At 45.5% G+C, this 24,766-nt stretch overlaps 1 protein-coding gene across 1 annotated transcript in view; it reads left to right on the top strand.

Moving 5' to 3' along the window:
* Positions 1-8,201: 8,201 nt before the first annotated feature.
* The window catches only part of COL23A1 (collagen type XXIII alpha 1 chain), a 319,908-nt gene continuing 303,343 nt past the window's right edge, over positions 8,202-24,766 (top strand). Inside the window, exon 1 of the mRNA XM_058547505.1 lies at positions 8,202-8,697. Within this exon, the coding sequence (XP_058403488.1) occupies positions 8,404-8,697 (294 nt within the window). The 5' untranslated portion in view covers positions 8,202-8,403. The remainder of the gene's footprint in view (positions 8,698-24,766) is intronic.

Below are 24,766 nucleotides of genomic sequence, written 5' to 3'. Positions count from 1 at the left end.
AATATATTGCATATTTGCAAATAAATAGGTAGAAACAATTCTAATTCTTAAAGAGTTGATCATTTGATCACTATTTTTAAGAGATTGCTATCTCCAGATAAATCCTTCAACTAAAGCTTTATTTGGTTGGTTGACTGGTTTTGTTTTGTTTTGTTTTGTTTTGTTACAGGGAATATAATGCTCAAAAGGTTAGTTGTACAACTTCTTAATCAATCTAGCCTTTTGGGATATAGTTAAAAGAGGAAATCTCCTTAATGTGAATATACTTAGAGTCATTTGGGGGAGTTGGCTAGTTCTATAGTATTAGTGATTAATTTTTAAAAATATGCAAAAGTAGAATAGAATAAAGAACCTCTAAATACATATAGCACAGCTTCAAAAATTCAAACTATTGTGCAAATTTTGTTTCATCTGTTCCCCAACTTATTTTCCTGTTGTATTTAAATACAAATGCCAGGTACCATATCATTTCACCCATAATATTTCTGTATATCTATTTAATAGATAACTTTTAAAAAAATCATACAATTACCATACCTAACAAAATAATTCCTTATCTGATATGGAGTCCATATTTAAAGTTTCATGATTATATTTTCAAAAATGTCATTTTAGAGTTAGTTTGTTTGAATCAGGACCCAGTCAGGGTCTATACATTGTTAATATGTCTCAGATCTCTCAATCACTGTGTGTACCTTTTATTCCCCGTTCTGTTTCTTTGCTAATGAAACTGAGTGATTTGACTTAGAAAATTTCCCATATTCAATATTTCATAAGAGTGGTGTTCATTCCTATAGTCCCTATGTATCTTGTAAACTGATAGTTAAGGGAAATTTTTTATAGAAATCCTTCTAATAAATACAGAAGGGATGATAGAATTAGAAATATACTGTGCAACTCTTAATGAAATGATGGATCCAGGCACCAATCATCAGTGGATGCTACAGCCATTGGGAAAAATTGGAGGACTTTATAATGAAGGGATCAGGCTGATAATGTCTGACCTTAGTGATCAATTTGAACCTCAGATTGACAACCAGATGATGCATTGGTATGCTTCTGAAGTGATACAATAGGAAATACACAGCACCTGTCAGATATCATTGCCTAAAAAAAAAACCTGGATCTAGTCAAACCTCTAGGTTAAAATAATATAAAGAAACACCCAGCCCTTTTTGTCTTTCATCTCTTGCCTATGAGCTAATTCTTTAGGGTAGCAGTTCAGTGAATTGAAAGAACTCAGACTTAACAGCATGCTTCCAACTTTAGTCCCAGGTCTTCTCTGTGTTTGGGGGAGTAAGTTACTTTAACTTTACTTCCTTACTTAGAATTACTTGGGAGTAATAGCTATGTTTTAGGGTGATTCAAAACATCTAGCAGATTGCCTGGTGTTTAGTAGTCCCACGAATAAATAGCACTTTGTTTTCTATAAATGTTTTAACCTAGATGACTTGTTTATTATTTTCCCAATAATGTTAATTTTTCCTTTTTATGGCACCAGGAATTACTAAACTATCAAGAATTCTATTTTTGACCCCCTAATATTGTAGTTTTTATTGTGACATTTCCCTGAAACTGGAAGGGGGAATAGAATTTTCAGAGAAGTTTGTTTTTAACAATCAAGAATATCCACTATTCAGGGGCCGGGCCAATGGCACAAGCGGTTAAGTGTGCGTGCTCTGCTGCGGCGGCCCGGGGTTCGCCAGTTCAGATCCCGGGCACGCACCCACGTGCCACTTGTCAGGTCATGCTGTGGCGGCGTCCCATATAAAGTGGAGGAGGATGTGCACGGATGTTAGCCCAGGGCCAGTCTTCCTCAGCAAAAAGAGGAGGATTGGCAGATGTTAGCTCAGGGCTGATCTTCCTCACACACACACACGCACAAAAATTTAAAAGAATATCCACTATTCAGATATATTTTCTTACATTCGCTCCTTTCCTGGTTTTAGCTCAGTTTTGAATGTTGCAGTTCTGGGCAGAAATCTACATAATTAAAAGGCTGAGACATAGATTTAATTGTGAAGACTTGAAACCACCCTAAACATCCTTCGAGGCAGGCACCTCATAGGCCTCGTTCTTTAGATAGTATTAACAGCAGTTACATTTAGTGAGATGAATTAAAGATTAATTGTAGATTTGGAGGAGTTTCCATGTCCCCGCCCCTAGTGACTTAAAAAATGTTTCCCATTATAAATGAAAATTGAGTTTTTCAACTTAAAAAAATCCAGTGCTTTTAAAAGCTGCTGGGTTTACTCTTAGCTAAAGGCAACATGGGCAGGTACAGTTTAGAGAATGAATGACAAGAACAGGCCCTAGAGGTCCTTGATAGAGGAGTGTCATCTTAAAAGATCTTGCTATTTCTTTTTACTTTATATTTTTCAAATTACTTTAGAAACATTTGAAATTTTGTGTGTCTTCATAACAGTTGCACACATGAGAACAATGTGGTTTGTGTAAAGATGCTTGCCTGCCCAGTCAGGTTGGATTCAGACCCTGGGACTACATTATAGGTGGAGAAGTTACATATTTCCTGTAGTCTCCTCATCTATGAATTGGAATACTGATACCTAACTTCCAAAGGGTGGTTTTGAGGATTAAATAAAACAATTTACATAAAGTGCTAGTGAATGGTAGTTACTATTTTCACTATTTCTTGATTTATTCTCTATATTCTTGATTTATACAATATTCTACAGTCTGCAAATTATATTCCTATACTTTTGGTTTTAGTCCTATAAGAACTATATGAAATGAGCACAATTAGATAGTCTCCATTTTAATGTTGTTATAGTACATCTTTTCCTATTTTAAATTTTTTGCGTCTATAAAGTGTTTTATGTAGGAAGTGTATAGTTGGGTCTTTTTTTATCTAATCTATTTTTGCCTTTTAATTGTGTATTTAGACCATTTATATTTAATGTGATTATTGATATGGTTAGGTTTAGATCTGCCATCCTATTTTTTGTTTGTCCCATTTGTTTGTTCCTGTTTTCCTCTTTCTGCCTTATGTTTGTTTTTTTCTTTTGTTTTGGTGAGGAAGATTAGCCCTGAGCTAACATCTGTTGCCAATCCTCTTTTTGCTGAGGAAGATTGGCCCTGGGCTAACATCTGTGCCCGTCTTGCTCTACTTTATCTGTGGGACACATGCCACAGCATGGCTTGATGAGTGGTGCATAGGTCTGTGCCCAGGATCTGAACCTGCAAACCCTGGGCCACCAAAGCAGAGCATGTGAACTTAACCACTCCGCCACCAGGCTGGCCCCTGCCTTATTTTGAGTTGAGTATTTTTTTTATGATTCCATTTTATATCCTTTGGTGGTTTATTATTTTTTGTGTTTGTGTGTGTATTTAGCAGTTGCTTTAGAGCTTATAGTATACCTCCTTATCAAAGTATACCTTAACAGTGACATGATACCACTTCACATGTAGTAAAAGAATCTTAAAACAGTAAACTACCATTTCTCCCCTTCTAGGTTTTGTAATTTTGTTATACATTTTACTTAGCCATATGTTAAAACCCCACAATACATTGTTAATTTTGCTTTAAACCATGAATTATCTTTTAAAAAGATTTAAATAACAAGAAAAGAATTCCTGTATTTACCCACATAGTTAGCATTTCCAGTGTTCTTCAATCCTTTTTGTAAATGCATATTTACATCTGGTATGGTTTTCCTTCTGCCTGAATTACTTCCATTAACATTTCTTTTTATTGTGGGTCTGCTGGTGATGAATTCTTTCAGCTTTTGTATGTCTGAGAGTATTTAGCCGTTGTTTTTTGAAAGATATTTTCACTGGGTATAGAATTCTAGGTTGACAAAAGATGTTGCTTCCCTATCTTCTGGACTGCATTGTTTCTAAAAAAAAAAAAAAAAAGTCTGTTCTGTTTGTTCCTTTGTGTGTGTCTTTTTCTCTGGTTGCTTTTAAGTTTTTTTCTTTACCATTCCTTTTAAGCAATTGGATCATGATGTGCCTTGTGTGGTTCATGTTCCTTGTGCTTATGTTCTCTGAAATTCTTGGGTCTGTGAGTTTATAGTTTTTATTGTATTTGGAAATTTTTTCAGCCATTATTTATTCAGATAGTTTTTCTGCCCTCCCCTAGGGACTCCAGTTACTCTCTTGAAATTATCCCACAGCTCACTGATGCTCTGTTCATTTTTAAAAATTTTTTTCCTTCTCTCATTTTGGATAGTTACTTTATTTTCAAGTTTGTTAATCTTCTGCAGTGTCTAATCTGCCTTTAATCCCATCCAGTGTATTTTTTATCTCAAACATTATTTTAATCTCTAGAAATTTTTTTAGTTCTTTTTAAAAAAAATCTTCCATGTCTCTACTTAACATGTTCAGTCTTTCCTCTTAGTTCTTTGAACATATGGAATATAGTTATAGCTTTTAATATCCTTGTCTACTAATTCTATCATCTCTGCCATTTCTGGGTTGGTTTTGATTGATTGCTTTTTCTTATATTATGAGTCTCATTTTCTTGCTGCTTCACATGCCTGGTAATTTTACCTTTTTGTTTTACCTTGTTGGATACTGGGTATTTTTATATTCCTATATACTTGAGCTTTGTTATGGAACATGATTAAGTTACTTGGATCAGTTTGATCTTTTCAGGGTTTGGTTTTAAGCTTTGTTAGGCAGGCCCAGAGCAGCGTTTAGTCCAGGGCTAGTTTTTCCCCACTTCTGAGGCAAAACTTTTTGAGTACTCCACCCAGTGCTCTCTGAATTTTCAGGTTTTTCATGCTGGCTGATGGGAAGAAGCAGCGTGCCTGGCCTGGTGTGAGCTGTAGGGATTGTTTGCTCTAGTGATTAGTCTCGTCCTTTTGGGTGGTGCCTTCCTGGACTCAGGTAGTTTCCTCACAAATGTGATGATCACAGATGAAGAGCGCTCTCTCTGTGCAGCTCTCTCCCCTGCAAATTGTAACTGCCTTGGCTTCCTCAGACTTGCAGCTCTCTCGCTTCACCGCAAGGTAGCTCTGCCTGGTCCCCCTCCCTGCACTGTGACCTGGAAAAATCTCTCCAGAGAGTACGCTGGGCAGTCATTGGGCTCACTTTGTTTCCCGTCTCCCAAGGATCACTGACCTTCATTGCCTGATGTCCACTGTCTTGAAAACTACCATTTCATAAAATTTGTCTAGTTTTCTAGTTGTTTCAGGTAGAAGAGTAAATCTAGTCCCTGTCAATATCTCCATTTTACAAACTGGAAAACTGGGGTCTGAAATAGTCAATAGCTGTGAGCTTTTAGTGGAGTGGGGGCTGGAATCTAGGCATTAGGCACCAAGACCTGGTGCTACTCCACCCTGTCACACTGCTCTTTCTATGTAACAATTTCCTCATGTGATTGAAGCTTATCCCTTTAAGCTTGATAGCTTAATATACACCATTTTTGTGGGAAATTGCAAAAAAATGATTAAGTACTTTTCTTAAAGAGCATTTTGAATTTGAACCTTTTTATTATCAACATCACTTACGATCTTCTGCGGTGATTATCAACCTATCTGACCCAAATATTCCCTTTTTAATAAAATACTTTATAATGCCCCTTTTAGCCTGAAGAGTCTGAGCCCTTGTCAGTCATTAGGCCGGGTTGCTGCACATTTCTGTTCAGTTACAGTGGGGCAGAGGAGTATCACAAGGTGCCTGGCATATTCCTCCCACCCCTGCTGTATCAAAGCAGCCCTACCTCTTCCTGCTTATCAGGGTCAGTTGCCCCTGCCAAAATGGTAATTCATTGACTTTAGGTCCCTGGACACAGAGTTCAAAGTGCCCTGGGTGGCAGCCATAGCTTGTAGTCAAATGGACCCTTGCTGTGTCCCCTGGCAAGAGTGTCACCCCTTTGAGAACTAGGACCTTGCAGGGCCCAGTGTTGTGGGGCAAGCATGCCCAAAATCCCCCAGTGGGTCATGAGGAGTGATGGCAAGTGGAGCTACTCTAGCTTCTACCCCTTGGTTCCTGGACCTGTGTATTATTAGGAACACAGCATCATGTAGAGGCCCCTGATTTGATACATATACTGCATCCTGAAAGATGACACTGCAGCCTTTTGGAGTATTGCCTCTGAATACTCTGAGTTGATACTTCACCTGTGCCTTCAAAAGGCAGTTCCAGTATTCTGTGAGGCTGGCTGCTGCTGGCTGGTGCAGGATGTAATACAACCAGTGGATTCCATGGTTAGGGGCTCACTTCCACACCTCCTTTGCAGTAAAGTGGATCCCTTGGTCAGATGCTATATTGTGTGGGATTCCATACCTGTAGACTGGGTGGTCTGTAAGGATAGTGGTACTGGCTGAGGCTCTGCAACCTGGAAAGAAGCCCAGACCCAGAATAGCTAGCTATCCCTGTAAGGGAGAAACTGCCGGCTCTTCCAAGATTGAGGGAGTCCAAAGTAGTTGATTTGCCACCAAGTGGCCAGTTGGTCTCCCTGAGGGTTAGTGCCTCCTGCTCACAGGTGAGCCATTCAGAGGCAGCAGTAGCTAGATTGACCCTAATAAGTGCTGTATGCATGTTAGGTGCTGTGGTGGATATTCTTTTTTTTTTCCCCTCTCCAGATCTGCTCTCTACCCCTCTGTTCCCTTAAGAGGCTGACCTCTTTGCACTGCATCATCTGGGTTCCCTTGCCTTGTGGGTTTGGTCAGTGGGAGGGCCCAGCAGGACATCAGAGAGCAGGAGGAGAGAGAGATTATTCATACCCCAGCCCTGTACCTTCCAAGCCATGGTTTTGCAGAGGCAGTGTCCCTTGGCCAAAGGCCACAGCTCCTGTTGAGCAGACCTTTTTATAGCTGCAGGCATTCACAAGGTCCCCACAGCAGTTCCCTTCCCTCACCGCCCCCCCCCCCCCCCCCCCCGCGGCTAGGGATGGTTATTGCCTCCCACTGTTGATAGCCCAGGATGCTGCTGCAGCACGCCCTGTTGGCTTCCCCTATCCTCCCCACTCGGTAAAGAGTCTCTTCCTTCAGACTTCAATCAGAGGATGCCATCTGTTCCTTCCAGGACCCCAACTGACACAAGATAAAGTATTTTCTTCATTGCCTTTTAAAATAAGTTGTAGATAGTAAACATTTTCACCTTTCCGTAATTCACTCGACAAATATTTTTTGAGCACCAACTAGGTGCCAGATCCTGTTCTTAGAGAAAACAATGGTGAACGAGACAAAGGGGATATACTTAGTAAAAAGGTAACTTCAAACAATGATAAATGCCCTGATCCCCTGAGTAATCAATCCTGAGGGGACTGCGGGCGCAGCCGCCTTAGATTGGGCAGTCTGGAAAGGTCTTTCAGAGGCAGTGAGGTTTGAGGACCTGGGAACCTTGACCTGAAGGATAAGGAGGAGCTTGCTGTTGAAAGATCTGAGAGCAGGATATTCCAGCTAGTGAGATAGTAGGGAAGGGCAAAGGCCTAAGGGGCCAGTGGGCTTGGCTTCTTCCATATACAGAAGTTTGCAGCACAATCCCGGTATAGGCTAAATGTGGTGCATACTGGATTATTTGGGGCCATGTTATGTTTCTGCTACAGAATTAAACCATCAGCTCAAGAAAAGTTGTTCTTTTCTCCCATTTTTTCCATTTGTTATAGTCTCAATTTTCTCAAATGAAAGCCCTCTCAAGGAACAAGGTCTTAAAATTTCTGTTTTCAGCACCACGTGTCTAGCACATAATAAATGATGAAAGAATTAAGATTCTAAGTAAGAGGCGTCTTTCTGCTTGGCGCAATCTCGACCTTTACTGCGTCTCTAAATGTGAGTACGCAGAGGTCGCCTTCGGCCACCAAGCGGCGCTAAGGCACCATCTAAGGCACTCTGTTTTCCAAGGGGTTCGAAGTTACGTACTTTTTAAAAAGTGTCAGAAAGGTTAATTCACAAGTTTAGGGGAATTTTCCCAAGGCACGAATGGTGTTCCAGCCAGGGGTAGGCTGCAGAAGGCCCTCTGAGTCTCTGGACGCATCTCAGACCTCTTGGGATGGCAGTCGGAACTCGGGTTGGGGAGTCGCAGAGGTGCGCGCGCGGGAGAGGGTGAGGCCTGGCGCCCTTGGCAGGTGAGGGTGGAGGTGCGCGCTGCGCTCACGGTCCGTCAGTCGCGCGCCGGGGTCTTCGAGGAGCCAGCTCCCGCCCCCCCCCCCCCGCCCCTCGCCGCGCGGGGCTGGCCAGGCCGCTCCTCCCCTGGGTGGGTCCCGGCTCCTTTTCTGGCAGCGTCTATTTGCATAGAGGAAACTGCCCAAAGTGGCCGCTGTGGAGGAGCTGGTGGCGGCGAAGGGGGCGTGCGCCGCGATTCGCTGCTGCCCGGAGGCCAAACGCCCTGCCTGGCCGACCTCGTGCCTCGTTTCCCGCCTGGTACCCGCTCGCTCAGTCCGCGACCCCAGTTCTGCACTGCCGCCTCGGAGAGCCCACGCGCGACCAGCGCGCCATGAGCCCAGGCGAGCCCGCCGGCGGCGACGCGCGAAAGGATGGCCCGGCGGGCGGCGGCAGCGGCGGCGGTGGGCGCCCCGCGACGGCGGCCGGGGCCTGGGCGGTGAGCGCGCTGTGCCTGCTGCTCTCCGTGGGCTCGGCGGCCGCCTGCCTGCTGCTGGGCGCGCAGGCGGCCGCGCTGCAGGGCCGGGTGGCGGCGCTCGAGGAGGAGCGGGAGCAGTTGCGGCGCGCGGGGCCGCCGGGCGCCCTGGTCGCCTGGGCCGAGCCGCACCTGGAGCGCCTGCTGCGCGAGGTGAGGCGCCGGGCGCGGGGCGGGGGCGGTCCGGTTGCGGGAAGCGTCCGTGCGCTGGGCGTTCGGGCGGTGCGGCGATCTCCCAGAGGAGGGGTCGCCCGCCGGCTCTGTGCGCGAGTCCATCCCGGCGGCCTGCGCGGAGGGCGGAGGCTGGGGGTGCCGGACCCCGAGAGGGTCCTGCTGTCCCCGCTCCAGCCTCAGGGTCGCCTTCTAGGGCAAGTGGCCGCGGGAAAAGCGTGCTAGAAGGGCCGTTTGGGGGACGAGCAGAGAGAGGGAAAGGAAAGACTACGGACTTTGAAATAACAGCCCTGGGGGTGAATCTCCACGGGCGTGCGCGCACGGACCGGTCGCTTCCCGCCTGCAGTGAGCTCCTGGCTCCTCATCTGCTCCAGGATAATGACGAGGCTCGTGAGGGAAGTGTCTAGTGGGTTACTCTCGTCACTGGTAGCAGCTGCTGCTCCCAACGCTGGTGTACCTGGGGAGGCGTGGGGCCCCCAGCCGGCCAGTGGCCACGGTGGAGGGAAACCTCAGACAAACCCGGGCTGGGGCCCTTGGAGAGATCCGGTCACCCAGCCTGCCCTGTCCACCCTCTCACCCGAGGAAAGTTTGTTTCGGAGCAGCTCCATCCTGGAGATGCTGTGCTCCGAGGCTGCCGCGTCTGAGCGCGCGCCCAGTGCAACCGAGACCTGAGGGGATGCCCACATCAGCTTGGCACGGTGAGGGGAAGAAAAGACAGTCGGGACCAGAAAACCTGAACTCTGGTTTCAGGCAGTGCCACCTGGGCCATACCACCAGTGCAGACTTAGCAGATCCTGAGTTTCCTCATGCTTATTGGAAATGTCATATGAGTGTGGCGTTTCTGTGAAGATTGCTGCTGTGGGCTTCAAAGCAGGAGCCACATTTGGGACCTCAGAGCCCTCACCCATCATGTTCACCAAAACCTCCACGTTTTAGGCAGCAGTGGCCCTCTGCATAGAACTGAGACAGGCGCATGGACTCCCTGGCCTGAGCTGTCTTCTTTCTTCTGAAGAAGCGGCTTCCCAAGATCCCACACTACTGCCCACAGGGGCATCCTCAACTGTGTTGTGGAAAGCCACAGTGTTTCAAGGTAGAGAAGAGGGAGGCCAGGCCTGTTACTATGCATTCCCTTAAGCTGTGCTCATTATTAAGGTATTGAGCTGTGTATCCATTGTTGAGTGAATTTGGGGGAATGGGAGAAGACTGCACCACACCTCCTGTTCACCATACCTATTCCTTAGTCACTTTAATTTAAACGAGCATTACGTCTCTTCTAGCTTGGTTTGGGGCAAAATTGCTGCTTCATGAAATGATTTCCTATTTTCTCCTTAAAAGTGTCTGCAGACTTCAGAAATCTCTTCGGAGCCCTGCTGGCAATTTGTGATGATGGTTTCATAATTGCAGCCCGTTCTCTTTTGGCAAATACCTAGAGACCAGGCATTGACTTGATTTATGGAGGGCCAGTAAAATTTCTACCTGTTAGTGCTATCACTATCTAATAGGATATTGTGCTATCTAATAGGAGGCCGGTCTTACTTAGTAAAAATAAACCACAAGCCCTGGTTGAGTCGATCAGAAATTTCGGTAAAACCTTTTACAGGGAACTGGCAAACTGTCCGTTCTAATAGGGAGGGAGCTTCTGGGAAAGCCGTCGCTGCTGAGAAGTGTGGATTCTCAGGTTCTGGGCTGCACAGGTGAGCGGGGAGAGACTGCAGTGGCTCTGTCCTGCTTCTTCCTGCAGCAGGACTTACACGTGGAGAACTGGAGAGCTTCAACAAGGAGTCACTGGGCAGAACACTCTTGCTCACTCTCCCTCCCTCTCTCCTTCCTCTTGATTAGAAAGGCAAAGGGAACATTTCACATTCTCAGATTTCCACTTAAAATTCAAGGTACCGTTCAGCAGGCTGGCATTAGCACAGGACTCGTCTCAACACATCCTACTACTAGCTAAAGCTGGTGTCTGGGGAGCATGCACTTGGAGTACAGACTGGCCGGTTTGTTCCTGCCATGGCAGCGTCAGAGATGCCGTAGTATGAATGTGATTGGGGTTGAGCTTCAGGCTGTTTTGCTGTCCCCTGTGAGAAGGCCTCTCTCTCCCAGGGCGCCAGTCTCTTCCTGCTGCTGGCCGTTCTTCCCACACGTGTTACTGAATGGGAAGTGTACGCAGCCTGGCGGGTGCCCTGAGAGCCCCCGGCTGAGATGAGGTGTTGTGGGAGGTGCTAGTGGGGAGCCAGTAATTGGCTTTACATAGATGTGAAGATACTTTTTTTGAACTATTAGAAGGACAAATAAATATTGAACTGAAATCTCTTAAGGAGAGAACATTGTACTTGTACATGTTTTTCAGTTCTGAGTTGTTCTCCGTGGAGCCTCTTGTGAGCTCATGCTGAAGGCCTTGTGCATGTGAGGGTGCCTGCAGCCTGTCCTTTTACCAACGAGCTTATTTTCAGTTTGGAGGCAGAAACCACGTCCAAATTAAAGAAGAGAAATCCTTGCCAACCACACACAACTTTAATGTTAGAAAAGAGATAAACCAACAAAAGCCACTGTTAATATGGGACCCACTGTCTTTGTTCCCTTGGGAACAGAACTGTGAAATAACTTTTTTGGGACTGGCTGATGTGCCTGATAATGTAGATGCAGAAACTACAAAAAAGGATTATTCGTGTTAACTTGTGATTACTAAAGACCCTTCCATGGTACAAAATGAAAGAAATGGTTTTCAGAACATAAAAAAAACAAGATTTCTGAGCAAGATTCATTAATGATAGTGTCTTCAGTATTCTTTGAAATTATAAATGCAAAACCAGCTTCTGATGTTATGCTTTTAAAATGCTTTAAATAGATTGCCTAAGTAATCAACCCCCCCTTAGTTATACCTGTAGTTATAGTATTACAGAAGCTTACATGTAGAGTGCATAGCTTTCATAGTACAGTAAAAAATTTAATGCAAGGATTAAAGAAATATTTAATTGTGTTCATAGGAGACCATTTCCAGCTCACAGTGGATTTATTGTTGGCTGTTGGTCTTCCATTGTCCGGACCAGTCAGTGTGAAAACAAGAAAAACCCAGAGACTCGTAAGATTCAAGGGCTTTCCTTCCCTACCATCAATTATATCTGTTGGTTACGTTACTGTAAAACCCAGAATCACGTGTAGCTTTTTTGGCCCCTGTGGCTGCCTGTCACGGGCCAGGCCTGCTCTGTGGCGTACACTTCAGTCAAGACACCAAGTTTTGAATGCCATGGCACCACTGGAGATCCAGTGTAAATCATGGCTGCATTTGTTTCCTTGACACTTCCTGGCTCCCAAACCAAAAAGTTTCTTTCCAGTTACTTCCTGACATGCTCACTTTCTCTTTCTACTCTTTTCTTTTTCTTGTCTTTTTTCTGTGTGTGTGATAATTTGGGGGAGCTTTATAATAACGGCAGCATGGTTAGAACGAGCCACCTGTCGGGGCGTTCACAAAATATGTTTTACATATTTTGGAACTGTTGAATTGGACTTTTACATATCGGCTTTGAAGATTTGTGGCATCTCTCCTGAAGTTGGGGAATCTGTAAACCGAATAAATTTAAAGCAGCAGGCAGAGAAGGGTAGAGGATGGGTGGGGTTTTGGTCCCACCATTTACTAGCTCTGTCATCTAACTTCTTCAACTTCTTGAGCATCAGCTTTCTCTTCCCTAATATGATGGTCACAACTATGTGTGTAGTGAAAGATAATGTAGAGGAAAGTATTGGTCAGTAACTATGCTTTTGATGGCAAGTAACAGAATACCTGAGTGTGGCTGCTTAAACAATGCAGTCGCTTAATTATCTTGCATAACCAGAGAAGCCTGGAAGTCAATCGGCAGATACTAGGTTAGTTCAGTGACTTGGCCACGATTGGGTGCCAGGTCAGTGTCTACCATTCTCTTGGCCTTTGCTCATGGTCACAAGATGCCTGCTTGCAGCTCCAAGCGTATGTCTTCACACAAGAGTAGCCAAGGTAGAAGGAAAGAAGGGAGGAGAAACAGCCGTCTTCTCGAGAGGCTTCCTCTTTTATTTGAGTTAGGGGGCAGACTCCCAGCACTTCTCAGCAGGCTTCCCTGATAGCCACTAGCCAGAACCAGGGCCCAAGATCATCATCGTCCTGTTGCTGGCAAGGGTAACGGGGTTGCTACAGGAGGCTTTAACCAATCTTGATTCATCTCCTGAGGCTGGGCACATTGCCACTGGGACAGAATTGCAGCTTTGTTAGGAAGGAAGACTGGGAACAGCTGTTGGGGAGCAATCCACAGTGTCAGGCAGGTACCATAGAATCTTACCCCAGAGGAGGACAGGGGTGTGTCGTCTACTAGTCTGCCACAATTTTCATGACTGTACCCCCTTCCACTGCAGTTGCCCAAGCTCCACACTTTGGAAACAGTCTTCAGCCACACAGTTCCGGTATCCCTCTGGGTCCTGCTCTCCAGCTCTGCCTCCAGCCATAGTCAAAGGCAAGGTTGGTGTGTTTGGGATTCTCCTGGCACAATCCCATGCTTTGCAGTTTATGGTCTTTAGTCCCTAAGAAGATGCCGTTCTGATCCTGAAGTCACTGGCTGGAGTGGCCTCCACGCTGGGGGTGGCACTCTAGGGCCCTGCTTTCCCCTTTTCCCACATCAGGGCATACACAGGGAATGGTAGCGCTGTACATCACCCTGCAGTAATCAGAAGAGGCTGAGGGGCTGGAGGCAACGGCCCAGCCTCTCCATGGACCAAGGAGATCAGCACACCTGGAAATCCCGAATGAGGCCCTGTCTAAGTTAGGTGTGCCCAGGCAGCTCTGCTCCCCTCATCACCCTCCCTGTCATAGGTCTCCTCAGCTTTCTCGGCAGCCATATCTCACCGAGGCCTCCAAACCCACTTCGAGAGCACGTGCAGTTAGAATCATCGTCCCTGGAACAGGATGTCCCTTTGACCCTCATCGAGCATCATCTCATTTGATTCAGGCTTTCTAGATGCCTTTGGATCCTTATACCTTCAAATAGCAATGTGGCAGGACCCCAACTCAGACTGGCTTAAATTAGAAAGAGAATTTACTGACTAGGTGGTTGTCACGGCCTTGCCTGGCACCGTGTGTTACAGTAGCTTTGGGGCAGGGGCTGAATTTGGAAGAGGAAAATGCTGCAAGGTGGAGGGGAAGTGCTCTGGATGAGGAGTCAGAAGCCACTGTCTTAGTCCATTCGAGCTGCTGCAACGAAGTACCATAGACTGGGTAGCTTAAACAACAAACATTTATTTCTCATCGTTCTGGAGGCTAGGACACTGGCAGATTTGGTGTCCGGTGAGAGCATGCTTCCTGGATCGTGGGTGGCCATCTTCTCCATGTGTCCTCGCATGGCATGAGGGGTGAGGGAGCTGTCTGGAGCCTCCTTTATAAGGACACTAATCTCATTCACGAGGGCTCCACCCTCATGACCGAATCACCTCCCAGAAGCACCACCTCCAAACACCTTTGCATTGGGGATTGGGTTTCAACACATGAATTTGGGAGTCGCACACATTCAGTCTATGGCAGCCACCCACCATCTGCTGGCTGTGTGACCAGGCTGGTCGTCCAGCCCCTTGGAGCCTCAGTTCCCTACATGTGATGGGAGGCTGGGGGCACTGCTCAGGCTGTCAGGAGGAGTCCTGGTGAAACAGGGTAGAGAGGGGAGGGCTGGTATAATCTGATACCTTCAGAGAAGCCCTCTCCTTCACCACAGGTTTCTACATGTTTCTCTCTTTAAATAATTCTGACCCCCCCACAAGGCATTGATAGGTGTTGGTGGGAGATCGAGTTCTTTCACACCTCGTCTTTGCAGGGCAGGTGTAAACCCTTTTCACTTTGCTCATCAGCTCTCCGGCTCCCTTGCTGCTGAGCCGTGGCTGCCTCCTTTACCTAGGACCTTAGACCCGTGTTGGGAAATAGTACCACAGCTCACCTACCCTTCCCCTCCCTCCTTTTTTTTTTAATAACCAAGAAGTATGTTGATTTAACATGACTCATGTTATTGATAATCCCACCACTCTAAAGCAAGGACTATTCAACTTTTCGCATAATCTCTTCCAGTTCTCTTCCATGGACAGATTACACTTACCTCATCGTCACCACAGAGTGCGTGCACACTGCTTATACCTTGCTTGTAGGTATTTCAACCTTACATCAAAAACAGTTTTCCAGGTGCTGCACAATCTTTCTGTCACGTTTCATGACTGAATAGGATCCATCAATGGAATCTGCATTCCTCTGTCAACACGGCATCTGGGCACATGTTTGTTGGCGCAGATAACAGTACAGTCAATTGGTTGGGGGGAAAGTTTCTTACTTCTGTTATTCTTTGTGATGTAGAGTGATTGCATAAAGAGGAACGTCTTTAAGGCTTTGTTTTTTGTTTGAACTTTAGAACATCCAAGTTTGTCCATGACATACACATTTATCCTCCTGAATTCCAAAACTGTTGCACTGCTGTGAAGTCATGCTTCAAGGTTTATGATGGGCAAAGTGGATTCAATCTATCTTTCAGCTGAATTTTTAATTTCAATGGATTTTTTGTTGTTGAAAGCAAAAAGCAATTGATAATAAAGAAAGCCTTAAAATCAGATATGAAAAAACTCCAAAGCTTTCGTCTCAGAATGAGGCTCATTTGTTGGTTTGGTGCGGAACCCTTTCTTGAGCAGTATTTGGCACGCTGGGCACGCTGTCAGACCGCGCTCTGACTTCTAATTCCATGAACAAATGTAACTCACTTTGGGAAAGTTCTCCAGAGGCCACACACGACCTCCAGCTCCTTCCCCGTATCGATTTTCTCCATGTGTAGGATCAGAATTCATCTTCAATTGTTGACACAGGCACTCAGAAAACATCCCTTCCTCGTGTTCAGAAACATATTTCAGTACTAAGCACGAACCCCCAGGGGAAAAAATAAGTTTGCTGATGCAGTCTTAAAGAAAAGCCTGTCAGTGTATTCCTTGGAGCTACTGGGGAAAAGATAGAGTGCCTCCCTTGTGCCTGCCCTGGGCAGAAGGGTTCACATATGCATCCTCGTGGTGTTTCTTAACAGCCCCCAAGCCCCTGTGAGATGGGCTTCACCCTCCCAGAGAGGGGCAGTCACTGGCAGCATGCGCCTGAACCCAGCTGATCTGACTCCTAGTTCTGAGCCCTTTCCACAGCCTCACGGCAGACCCCTTGGGAACAATAATTTAGGTTGGAGCAGTAGCAGCTTTTTCTGCCCGGGTGGACATCCTCAGTTTGTGTCCGACATGTAGGGTGGCGGGAAAGACTTCAGCTTTAAACAGACCTGGGTTCACATCCCAGCTCTGCCATTTCTCAGCTGTGGGACTTCGGGTAAATGACTGGTTTTCCAAACCTCAGTTTGCCCGTTGTTAAACGGGGATTATAATACTTGCCTCATGATGTTTCTGTGGGGATTAAATAAGTTGGTATGTCTGAAGTGCTCAGCACATCACAAACATCCTGAAAGTGGCTGTTCTTGTTGGAAAGCTTTCTTTGACAGAATCTGGAAGGAATGTCTATGTCTGTTTGCTAATTGGAGAGGAAGTCCTGTGGTTACATGGCTGACCTTACGGTCCTTCTGCCATCCTATTAAGGCCATACAGAAGTGAAAAAGGTATTAACCAAGTCCAGTCTCTGAGTCAATGATGGAGAAATGTGACCTGGTTGTTGAAGAAAAGCAAAGACTGAACTAGCTTCAAAGCCCAATTTTTTTCAGTCTCTCATCTGAATAGAATTAGATTTTCCATTTAAGTGAAAAAATTTCACATTTATGACCAAAATAAAAATCTAATTATATATGAAAATTATTATTTGGATTTTTCATTGAAAAGAGCACCCAGACACCTAATACATTTGCTTTAATCGACAAGTTCGTCTGTTTTGTGCTTATGCAGCGTGGCACAAACACCCCGAGTGCTCGTCGTCAACCTGCTGAAGTAGAGGCCTCACACGTCTGCTTCAACCCACATTGGTACATGAGAAAATCTTTATTTTTCTGATGTAGCCAGAAAATCTGGGGGGGGAAGTGCTTTCAAATGGGTAATGTCAACTTCCAAAACTGAATTCACTCCCAACTTTGGGTTGTGAAACACCTAAAGCTATTAGAATGTATTCTGGTGTTTTTAGAAGACAATTTAAATAAAATCTACTTAATTTTGGGCCTCCAAAGAGGATCACCACACAAAAAACAGGGTCTGTCCATTTATTTAACAGGGCCTTTTTGTGTGATGTGTGGGCTGCTATCATCTACAGCGTCTTGTTTTCAGACCCATGTTGTGGTGTGATCAAATGAAAGGCAAGTTCACATGGCAGTGGGACTAGAGAGTGTGTGTGTGTGTGTGTGTGTGTGTGTGTGTGTAGGTGTGAGGGCTGGGAGGGCGCGAGAGTGTGCATGCGAGTGTGTATGCATGTGAGAGCAAGTGTGCATACATGTATGTGCATACATGTGAGTGCATGCCTGTGAGAGGGAGAGTGTGCACATGTGTGCACATAGGTATATGAGTGTGTATATGAATGTGTGTGCATGTGGGGGGTATATGGGTGAGTACATGCACATATGCACACGAGTGTGCGTGTGTGCATGCGCACACGCAGGAGCTGTGACGGAAGCGGAAGGGGTGAGCCCAGCCTGACTGCATGTCCTCACCACAGAAGTTGTCCCACCCAAGTCCTCCTGAAAGCCCCTTAACTGGGCCCTGTACAGCTCGTGCCGGGGGCTCTAGTGTTGGGAGACCTGGCTTTGAGTCTGGAGCTGCCTCTAAACCGGCCACAGTGTCCTGGGACAAATTAATTGGCTTTTCCAAGCTTCAATTTCCTCTTCTGGAAAAAGGGTGACAGTATCTGCTTCACTCCATTTCTCTGAGGATGAAGTGAGGCTCGCATCCCAGGACTGCCCTAGACAAGGAGAAGGAGTCAGCTCCCTCCTTACCCCCCCACTTTCCTAATCTAGTAGTCGGTTCCTCCTCCTCCTCCCTCCGCACCTGTAACAGGCTTACACCTTAGACTTGGCTTTGAATGAGTTGAGCTGGAAGGAGGCCCCTCATCACTCAGCCCAGCTGGTCTTGCTGATGATTTCTTTTGGCGCCGCTATTGCAGTCTCGTTAGGGCGGCCTTTCTTGAAATGGTTTCTTCTTTGCCTCTCTAACTCCTGCCACACCATGTCTCAGGCAGGTCAGGCCACTGCTCATTCTTCTCATTCAGCTTCTTAAATACTCTCAATGGCGTCTCCCTCCCCTCACCCCCATCAACCCTCAATGCCTCCCATCACCTGTGGCCTGTGGGCCAATAAGGTGAAATCTCCTCGCCCAGCCCAGGGGTCAAGGCCTCTGGGTCCTTTCCGCAGCCTCACTGCCCCCTCTCACTTCAGTCCCCACTGGGCCAGTGGTGAATTGGAAGGAGGCATGTGGGGGTGGGGCAGGGGTCTCTGGGGGGCCCCATCTATGTTAGTCTGCTTGGGCTGCTGTAACAAAGTACCACAGTCAGGGTGGCTTAAATAACAGAAACTTATTTCCTCACAGTCCTAGAGGCTGGAAGTCTGAGATCAAGGTGTCAGCAGGGCTGGTTTCTTCTGAGGCCTCTCTCCTTGGCTTGCAGATGGCCGTCTTCTCCTTGAGTCCACACATGGTAGTCCTTCTGTGTATGTCTGTGTCCTAATCTTGCTCGTCTTCTGAGGACACTAGTCATATTGGATTCGAGCCCACCCTAATGACCTCATTTTAACTTAATTACCTCTTTAAAGACCCTATCTCCAAATTCATTCACATTCTGCAGGACTGGGGGTTAAGACTTCAACCTATGAGTTTTGGAGGGACATGATTCAGCCTGTGACACCGTCTAATCAGACTTGATACATGAGGGGAAACTCCAGACATAGACTGCGGACAGGACCGAGAGAGCAGGGGTTAGCAGGAAGCAGGCAGAACTCAGTGCAGGGATTTCAGCAGGCCTGACATGGTGGCTGGGCCTATATAGGGAGAAGACTCTGGCCATGGCCTGGGGAAGGCTTGGAGGCCATACGCCTGCGGGCTCTCCTCAACCTGTCAAAAGCCCCGAGGGAAACAGTCCATTCCCCCGACAGGGCTGTTGACCGGATTTCTCTCTGTCAGCCTGGTGTGGTGAACCTTAGAAGGCAGGTTCTGATGGGAAGTGACGTGTGTCTTTGAAAAGTAATGAATGGGAACACGAATTAAGAATTACAGAAGAATTGCATTTTGTTTGCAGACCAAACCTTTCAAAACATCTTTTGGGACTGAGCAGGGACCCTTAGGGAAATGTTTGCTGACGCAGTTTGGAAGAGAGTCCCTCAGCGTGCCAATGGGAGTCACTGATTAAACCCACATTCCTTAGAGAAAAGTCTCTGAGCTGCTGCCAGTGCCTGGGCTGGGCAAGAGGCTCTCACTGGTCGTCTTCGCTGGACTCTGCCGGGAGGTTTACCTGGCACGAGGCGGACCCAGAGCTCGGTGTGGTGAGCCGATGCCTTCCGAGCCCAGGTGCCCGCTCCACTGCCTGGCCAAGCCTGTGCGAGCCGTGGCTTGGGTGGTGGTGTTTTTGGGTTCTTTTTCCTCTTTTTTTTAGGTATACTTGACATATGATGAACTTCACATCTTTAAAATGTGTAATTCAATACATTTGACACATGTGCCTGTGAAACCACCTCCACAGTCAAGATAGTGAACATATCCATCAGCCTCAAAGGTTTCCTCCTGCCCCTTCAGTTCCCTCCTCCCGTCCCTCCTGCCTGCCACCCAGGGATCGCTGACTTCTATCACTATTGGTTAGTTTTCTGTCTTTTTTTTTTTGAGGATTTTTGTATGAATGGAATCACACAGTACACACTCATTTTTGGGGGGAGGGGGTCTTGTTTCCTTCACTGAGTGTAATTACTGAGAGATTCTTTGATACTTTTGCATGTATTGTTAGTTCATTCTTTTTCATTACTGAGTATTATTATACGGATATACCACGGTTTGTTTATCCATTCACCTGTCAATGGGTACTTGGGTTGTTTCCAGTTTTGGGTTAATTACAAATAAAGCTGCGTGTGAACACTGGTGTGCGAGTCTGTGTACGGACATGTGCTTTCATTTCTCTCGGGTATAAATACCTTACTGTTGGGTGGTTGGTCAGCTGAGAGTTCTCTGTGCGGCTCTCACCCCTCAACTCCTCTCTCTGCACACTCTGCCTGCCTTGGCATCCCTGGACCCCAGCTCCGTCTCTTCCACTCAGGTAAGCTGCCAGGCTTCACATGTGTTTGCCCTCCCTGTACCACAGCCTGGAAACTCTCCCTGCCCGGGCAAAGAAACCAAAGCAATTGTTTTCTGTGTCTCAGAAATCACTCTCCTTCCCTGCTTGATACCAGTGTCTTCAAAACCTCTGTTTTATATTTTTTATTTGTGGAGTTTTGTTGTTGTTGTTTGCGTTTTTATGATGTTTTAGGTGGGATGGTAAATCTAGTCATTGCTACTTCATCTTGCCTGGAAATAGAAATCCATGATGCAGGCTTTTTAAATTTTTGGAATAATTTTAGATTTATGGAAAAGTATACTGTACACATGTACATAACCATAGCACATTTGTCAAAAGTAAGAAATTAACTGTGATATGATACTCTGGCAGGCAGAATTCTAAGGTAGCCCCCAAGATTCCCACCCTCTGGTGTACACACTTTGTATAATTCTCTCCCCTTGAGTGCAGGCAGAACCTGTGATTATGATTGAGTTACTAATCAGTAGACTTTGAGTTAATTAAAAAGCTAATCCTTGGAGGGCCTGGCTTAATCAGGTGAGCTCCTAAAAGGGCCTGAGCCCTTCCTGAAGTCAGAGATATTTGAATCATGAGAGGCTGTGTGGAAGGGGCCACGTGACAAGGACCTGTGAGCGTCCTCTGGGAGCTGAGAGCAGGCCCTGGCCAGCGGCCAGCAGGAGAATGGGGGCTTCTGACTACAGGAACCACATGAGCTTGAAAGAGGACCAGACCTCCAGAACATGTTGATTCCTGCCTCTTGAGACCCTGGGCAGAGAACTAAGCTGGTCTGTGTCCAGACTTCTGACCACAGAAACTGTAAGATAGTAAATTTGTATTGTTGTAAGCTGCTGAGTTGGTAGCAATTTGTTGTGCAGCAATCGAAAACTAACACAATTGCTATTAACTAAAAAGGACCAGGTCAAATTCGTTAGTAACATTATCTCACTATTAATCTAGCAAGATTTCAACAAAGACTAATGTGAGGACCAGCATGAAGCCATGGGTCCACTCCCACCACTTCCAATTTTCAAGATTATTTTAACATACTCATATTGTGTCTTGGTTGGAGGTGGTTAGAAGTCTGATCAAGAATAGATCTGTTAGGGCCAGCCCAGTGGCAGAGTGGTGAAGTTCACATACTCTCCTTCGGCGGCCTGGGGTTCACAGGTTCAGATCCCAGGCGTGAATTGACACACCACTTGTCAGGCCATGCTGTGGCCGGTCCCGTATAAAGTGGAGGAAGATAGGCACAGATGTTAGCCCAGGGCCAGTCTTCCTCAGCAAAAAGAGGAGGATTGGCATCAGATGTTAGCTCAGGGCTAATCTTCCTCACAAGAAAAAGAATAGATCTTTTATTTGAGAAAATATTTGCAAATCATATATCTGATAATGATGTAGTATTCAGAACATATTAAAAAACTCTTACAACTCAAGAACAAAAATATAAACAACCCAATTTAAAAAGGAGCCAAGGACTTGAACCGACATTTCTTCAAACAAGATACATAGATTGTCAACAAGCACATGAAAAGATGCTCAACATTATTAGTCATTAGGGAAATGCAAATCAAAACCACAATGAGATACCACTTCACATTCACTAGGATCTGTTTGTGAGGATGGGGAGAAATTGGAAACTTCATGCTTTGCTGGTAAGAATGTAAAATCATTCAGCCGCTGTGGAAAAGTTTGGTGGATCCTCAAAAAGTTAAATAATGGAATTACCATATGACCCAGCAATTCCACTCCTAGATATATACCCCAAAGAATTGAAAACAAATACACTCGTGTTCATAGCAGGACTCTCCACAATAGCCAAAAGGTGGAAACAGCCAGATGTTCATCAGTGGATGAGTGGGTAAGCAAAGTGTTGTGTAGACATGTGATACAATATTATTCAGCCATAAAGAGGGACAAAGCACTGACACATGCTACAAAGTGGGTGAATTTCAAAAACATTATGCGAAGTGAAAGAAGCCAGACACAAAAGCTCACATATTGTGTGACGTTTATATGCAATATCCAGAATAGGTCATCCATGGAGAGAGACAGCAGGTTGGTGGTTGCCAGGGGCTGAGGGGAGGGAAGAATGGGAAATAACTGTGTAATGGGTGCAGGATTTCCTTTTGGGGTGATGATAATGTTTGGGAACTAGATAGAGGGAATTAGATAAAGGAGGTGGTTGCACAACATTGTGAATCCACTAGATGCCACTCAATTGTTCACGTTAAAACGGTTAATTTTATGTTATGTGAGTTTCACCTCAATTTTTAAAAAAAGAATAGATCTGTTATAGAAAGTAATGAAGCCACATCTTAGTTGGTGGTAAGTGACTTTGTGATTCTGCTACCTGTTTTTTTCCCTAACTGAACTACAGACTTGATTCAGATCTTCTCACCAGTTTTTCCTCTTATGACCTTTTCCTGTTCCAGGATGCCATCCAGGACACCACATTGCATTTGGTTGTCATGTCTCCTTAGTCTCCTCCCATCTACAACACTCTCAGTCTTTCTTTGTTTTTCATGACCTTGACAATTTTAAGACATATTGGTCAGGTACTTTGTAGAATGTCCCTCAGTTTGGGCTAGTCTGATGTTTCTCATGATTAGACTGGGTTATGAGTGTTTGGGAAGAATGCCCCTAAGGTGGATGCCACTGTCATGGCATCATGTCCAGGGTCCATATCAGCATGACCTGTCCCTGGTGACATTATCCTTGATCACTTGGTTAAAGTGGTATCTGCTAGATTTCTCCATTATGAAGTTACTATTTTCCTTTCCCTACTCTACTCTTGGAAGTGAGTCACTAAGTCCAGCCCACACCCAAGGAGAGGGGAATTTAGCTCACCTCCTGGAGAGGGAAGTATCTACATACATTATTGTGAATTCTTCTGTAAGGAAGATTTGTCTCTTCTCCCCATTTATTTGTTTATTCAATCATTTATATCGGTATGGACTCATGGATATTTAACTTATTCTTTGGGTTATAATCCAATGCTACGTTATTTATTCTGTTGTTTAAATTGTTGCAGCTTTGGCCACTCTGAGCTCTTTCAGGTCGTTTTGTGTTTCTTTGATGTACTCCCTCACCTTTTTTGTTTTCAAAGCAGTTCTTTACTTTCTGGCACTACAAGATACTCCAGGTTCACCTTGTATTTTTCCTGCCCTGGCCCTAGAATCAGCCATTTCTCCAAGGAGCCCTGGTTCCTTTTATTGGAGAATGGTATTTAGAAACCAAGATCTGGGTGCTGGGTGTGCTTGTTGCTACTAGGATTTCATTGGTTCTAGGTCTTCTCTGCAGACAGCTAGTATATGCACATGGATATTCACCCCTCTTTGTACACATACCTATGATTATTTCTGTATGCATCTATCTGTGTACATAACGTAAGCATGACCTCACAGTGACATCTCTGACTAATCCTGCACCACAGGGTTCATTCTAGCTTTCCCTCTTTGCTTATTTATAACTTCTTTCTTGGACAGTGAGAAACCTGGCTCTCACTACTCATAGTTTATTTATTCATTTGTTCAACCCCAGTATATATGCAAAATAGTTTCAAAATTGTTACCCTGTAGCCCTGTGAGAAACAACTTTACCTACTAGAGTACAGCATTTATGTACACTTCCTTTGGTCTTCAGCCTTACAGTGCTCAACTGGAACCCTATTTTGCAAAGTTACTGCGGTCAGCTATGTTATTTTCCCCACCACCTCCAGTGAGGCTGTGTCATACAGTTTTAATATAGTTAGACGCATCTGTCTCAGCCCGCATTTCATCCTGGGATTCTCCGACATCTTGGTTGATTTTTTTTAAAATTTGTATTCATTAAAGTTCATTCTTTGTGATGTACAGTCCTATAGTTTTTGACAGATGCCTAGAGTCGTGTATCCACCCCCCCAGTACCGCGTGGAACAGTCCATCACCCTCAAATCTGCTCCATGCAGCTCCCTGCACTTCATTCCTTACACTCCCCCAGGCTTTTGCAGCCACTGATCTCATTTCTGTCCTTAAAGTTTTGTATGGCCTGGCTTTTCATAGAAACTTTGTTCTATAGACATGAAAATTGCTTATAAGTGGAGGTTATCTTGCTTTGTGATTGGAGTTGGTGATACCAAGATATAAGTCCAGCCCTGACACTTACATCGCCCTCTCTAAGTCTCAATTTTCTCATCTGTAAATGGGTATAATAATAGTCCCAGCTTCATGGGCGTTACTGAGACGACTAGATGAGATAACAGCTGTTGGCACATTGCCTGGCACATAATAAGTAATCAATAATCTTGATAATAATACTTTGTATTTTCTATTCTCATCAGCACCATGATCATCGTTACTGTGGTGGGGTAATAAAAACGAGTGTTTGAGAGGCCGGGAAATGCTGCCCTCTTAGGTTGCTGGTGGCAGCAAGAATGAGCACATGGGCCCTTCCCTGTAGGGGCAGGAGGAGGGCAGATGATGTGTGAGGAGGGCCAGGGGATGGGGCTGTCCCAGAGAGGGTTTGATTCCCGCAAGCCTTTCCTCTGGTGTTTGTGGTGTGTGTGTATTAGTAGGGTTGGTCCTGGGCTTGGGTCTTCCTGAGGAGACAGAATCGTCAGTCTGTCATTCAAAACTTGTCCTCGGCGGGGAGATTTAAGGGCTTCATTTTGGCTCTTCTACTTCCAGGAGTTTTTTGTTTTTTTTTTTTTACTGAGAAGATGCTACTATAACACAGAAAGAACTTTTAAAGAAGTCAGTCACTGTGATGGCAACAGCCGAGTGAGTCGGCGTCTGGTAGTTGCTGCCATCCCAG

Source organism: Diceros bicornis, chromosome 1, assembly GCF_020826845.1.
Source record: "Diceros bicornis minor isolate mBicDic1 chromosome 1, mDicBic1.mat.cur, whole genome shotgun sequence".
Classification (NCBI taxonomy): domain Eukaryota; kingdom Metazoa; phylum Chordata; class Mammalia; order Perissodactyla; family Rhinocerotidae; genus Diceros; species Diceros bicornis.
Note: the sequence above shows the minus strand (reverse complement) of the source record. Positions and strands in the feature narration are given on the sequence as shown.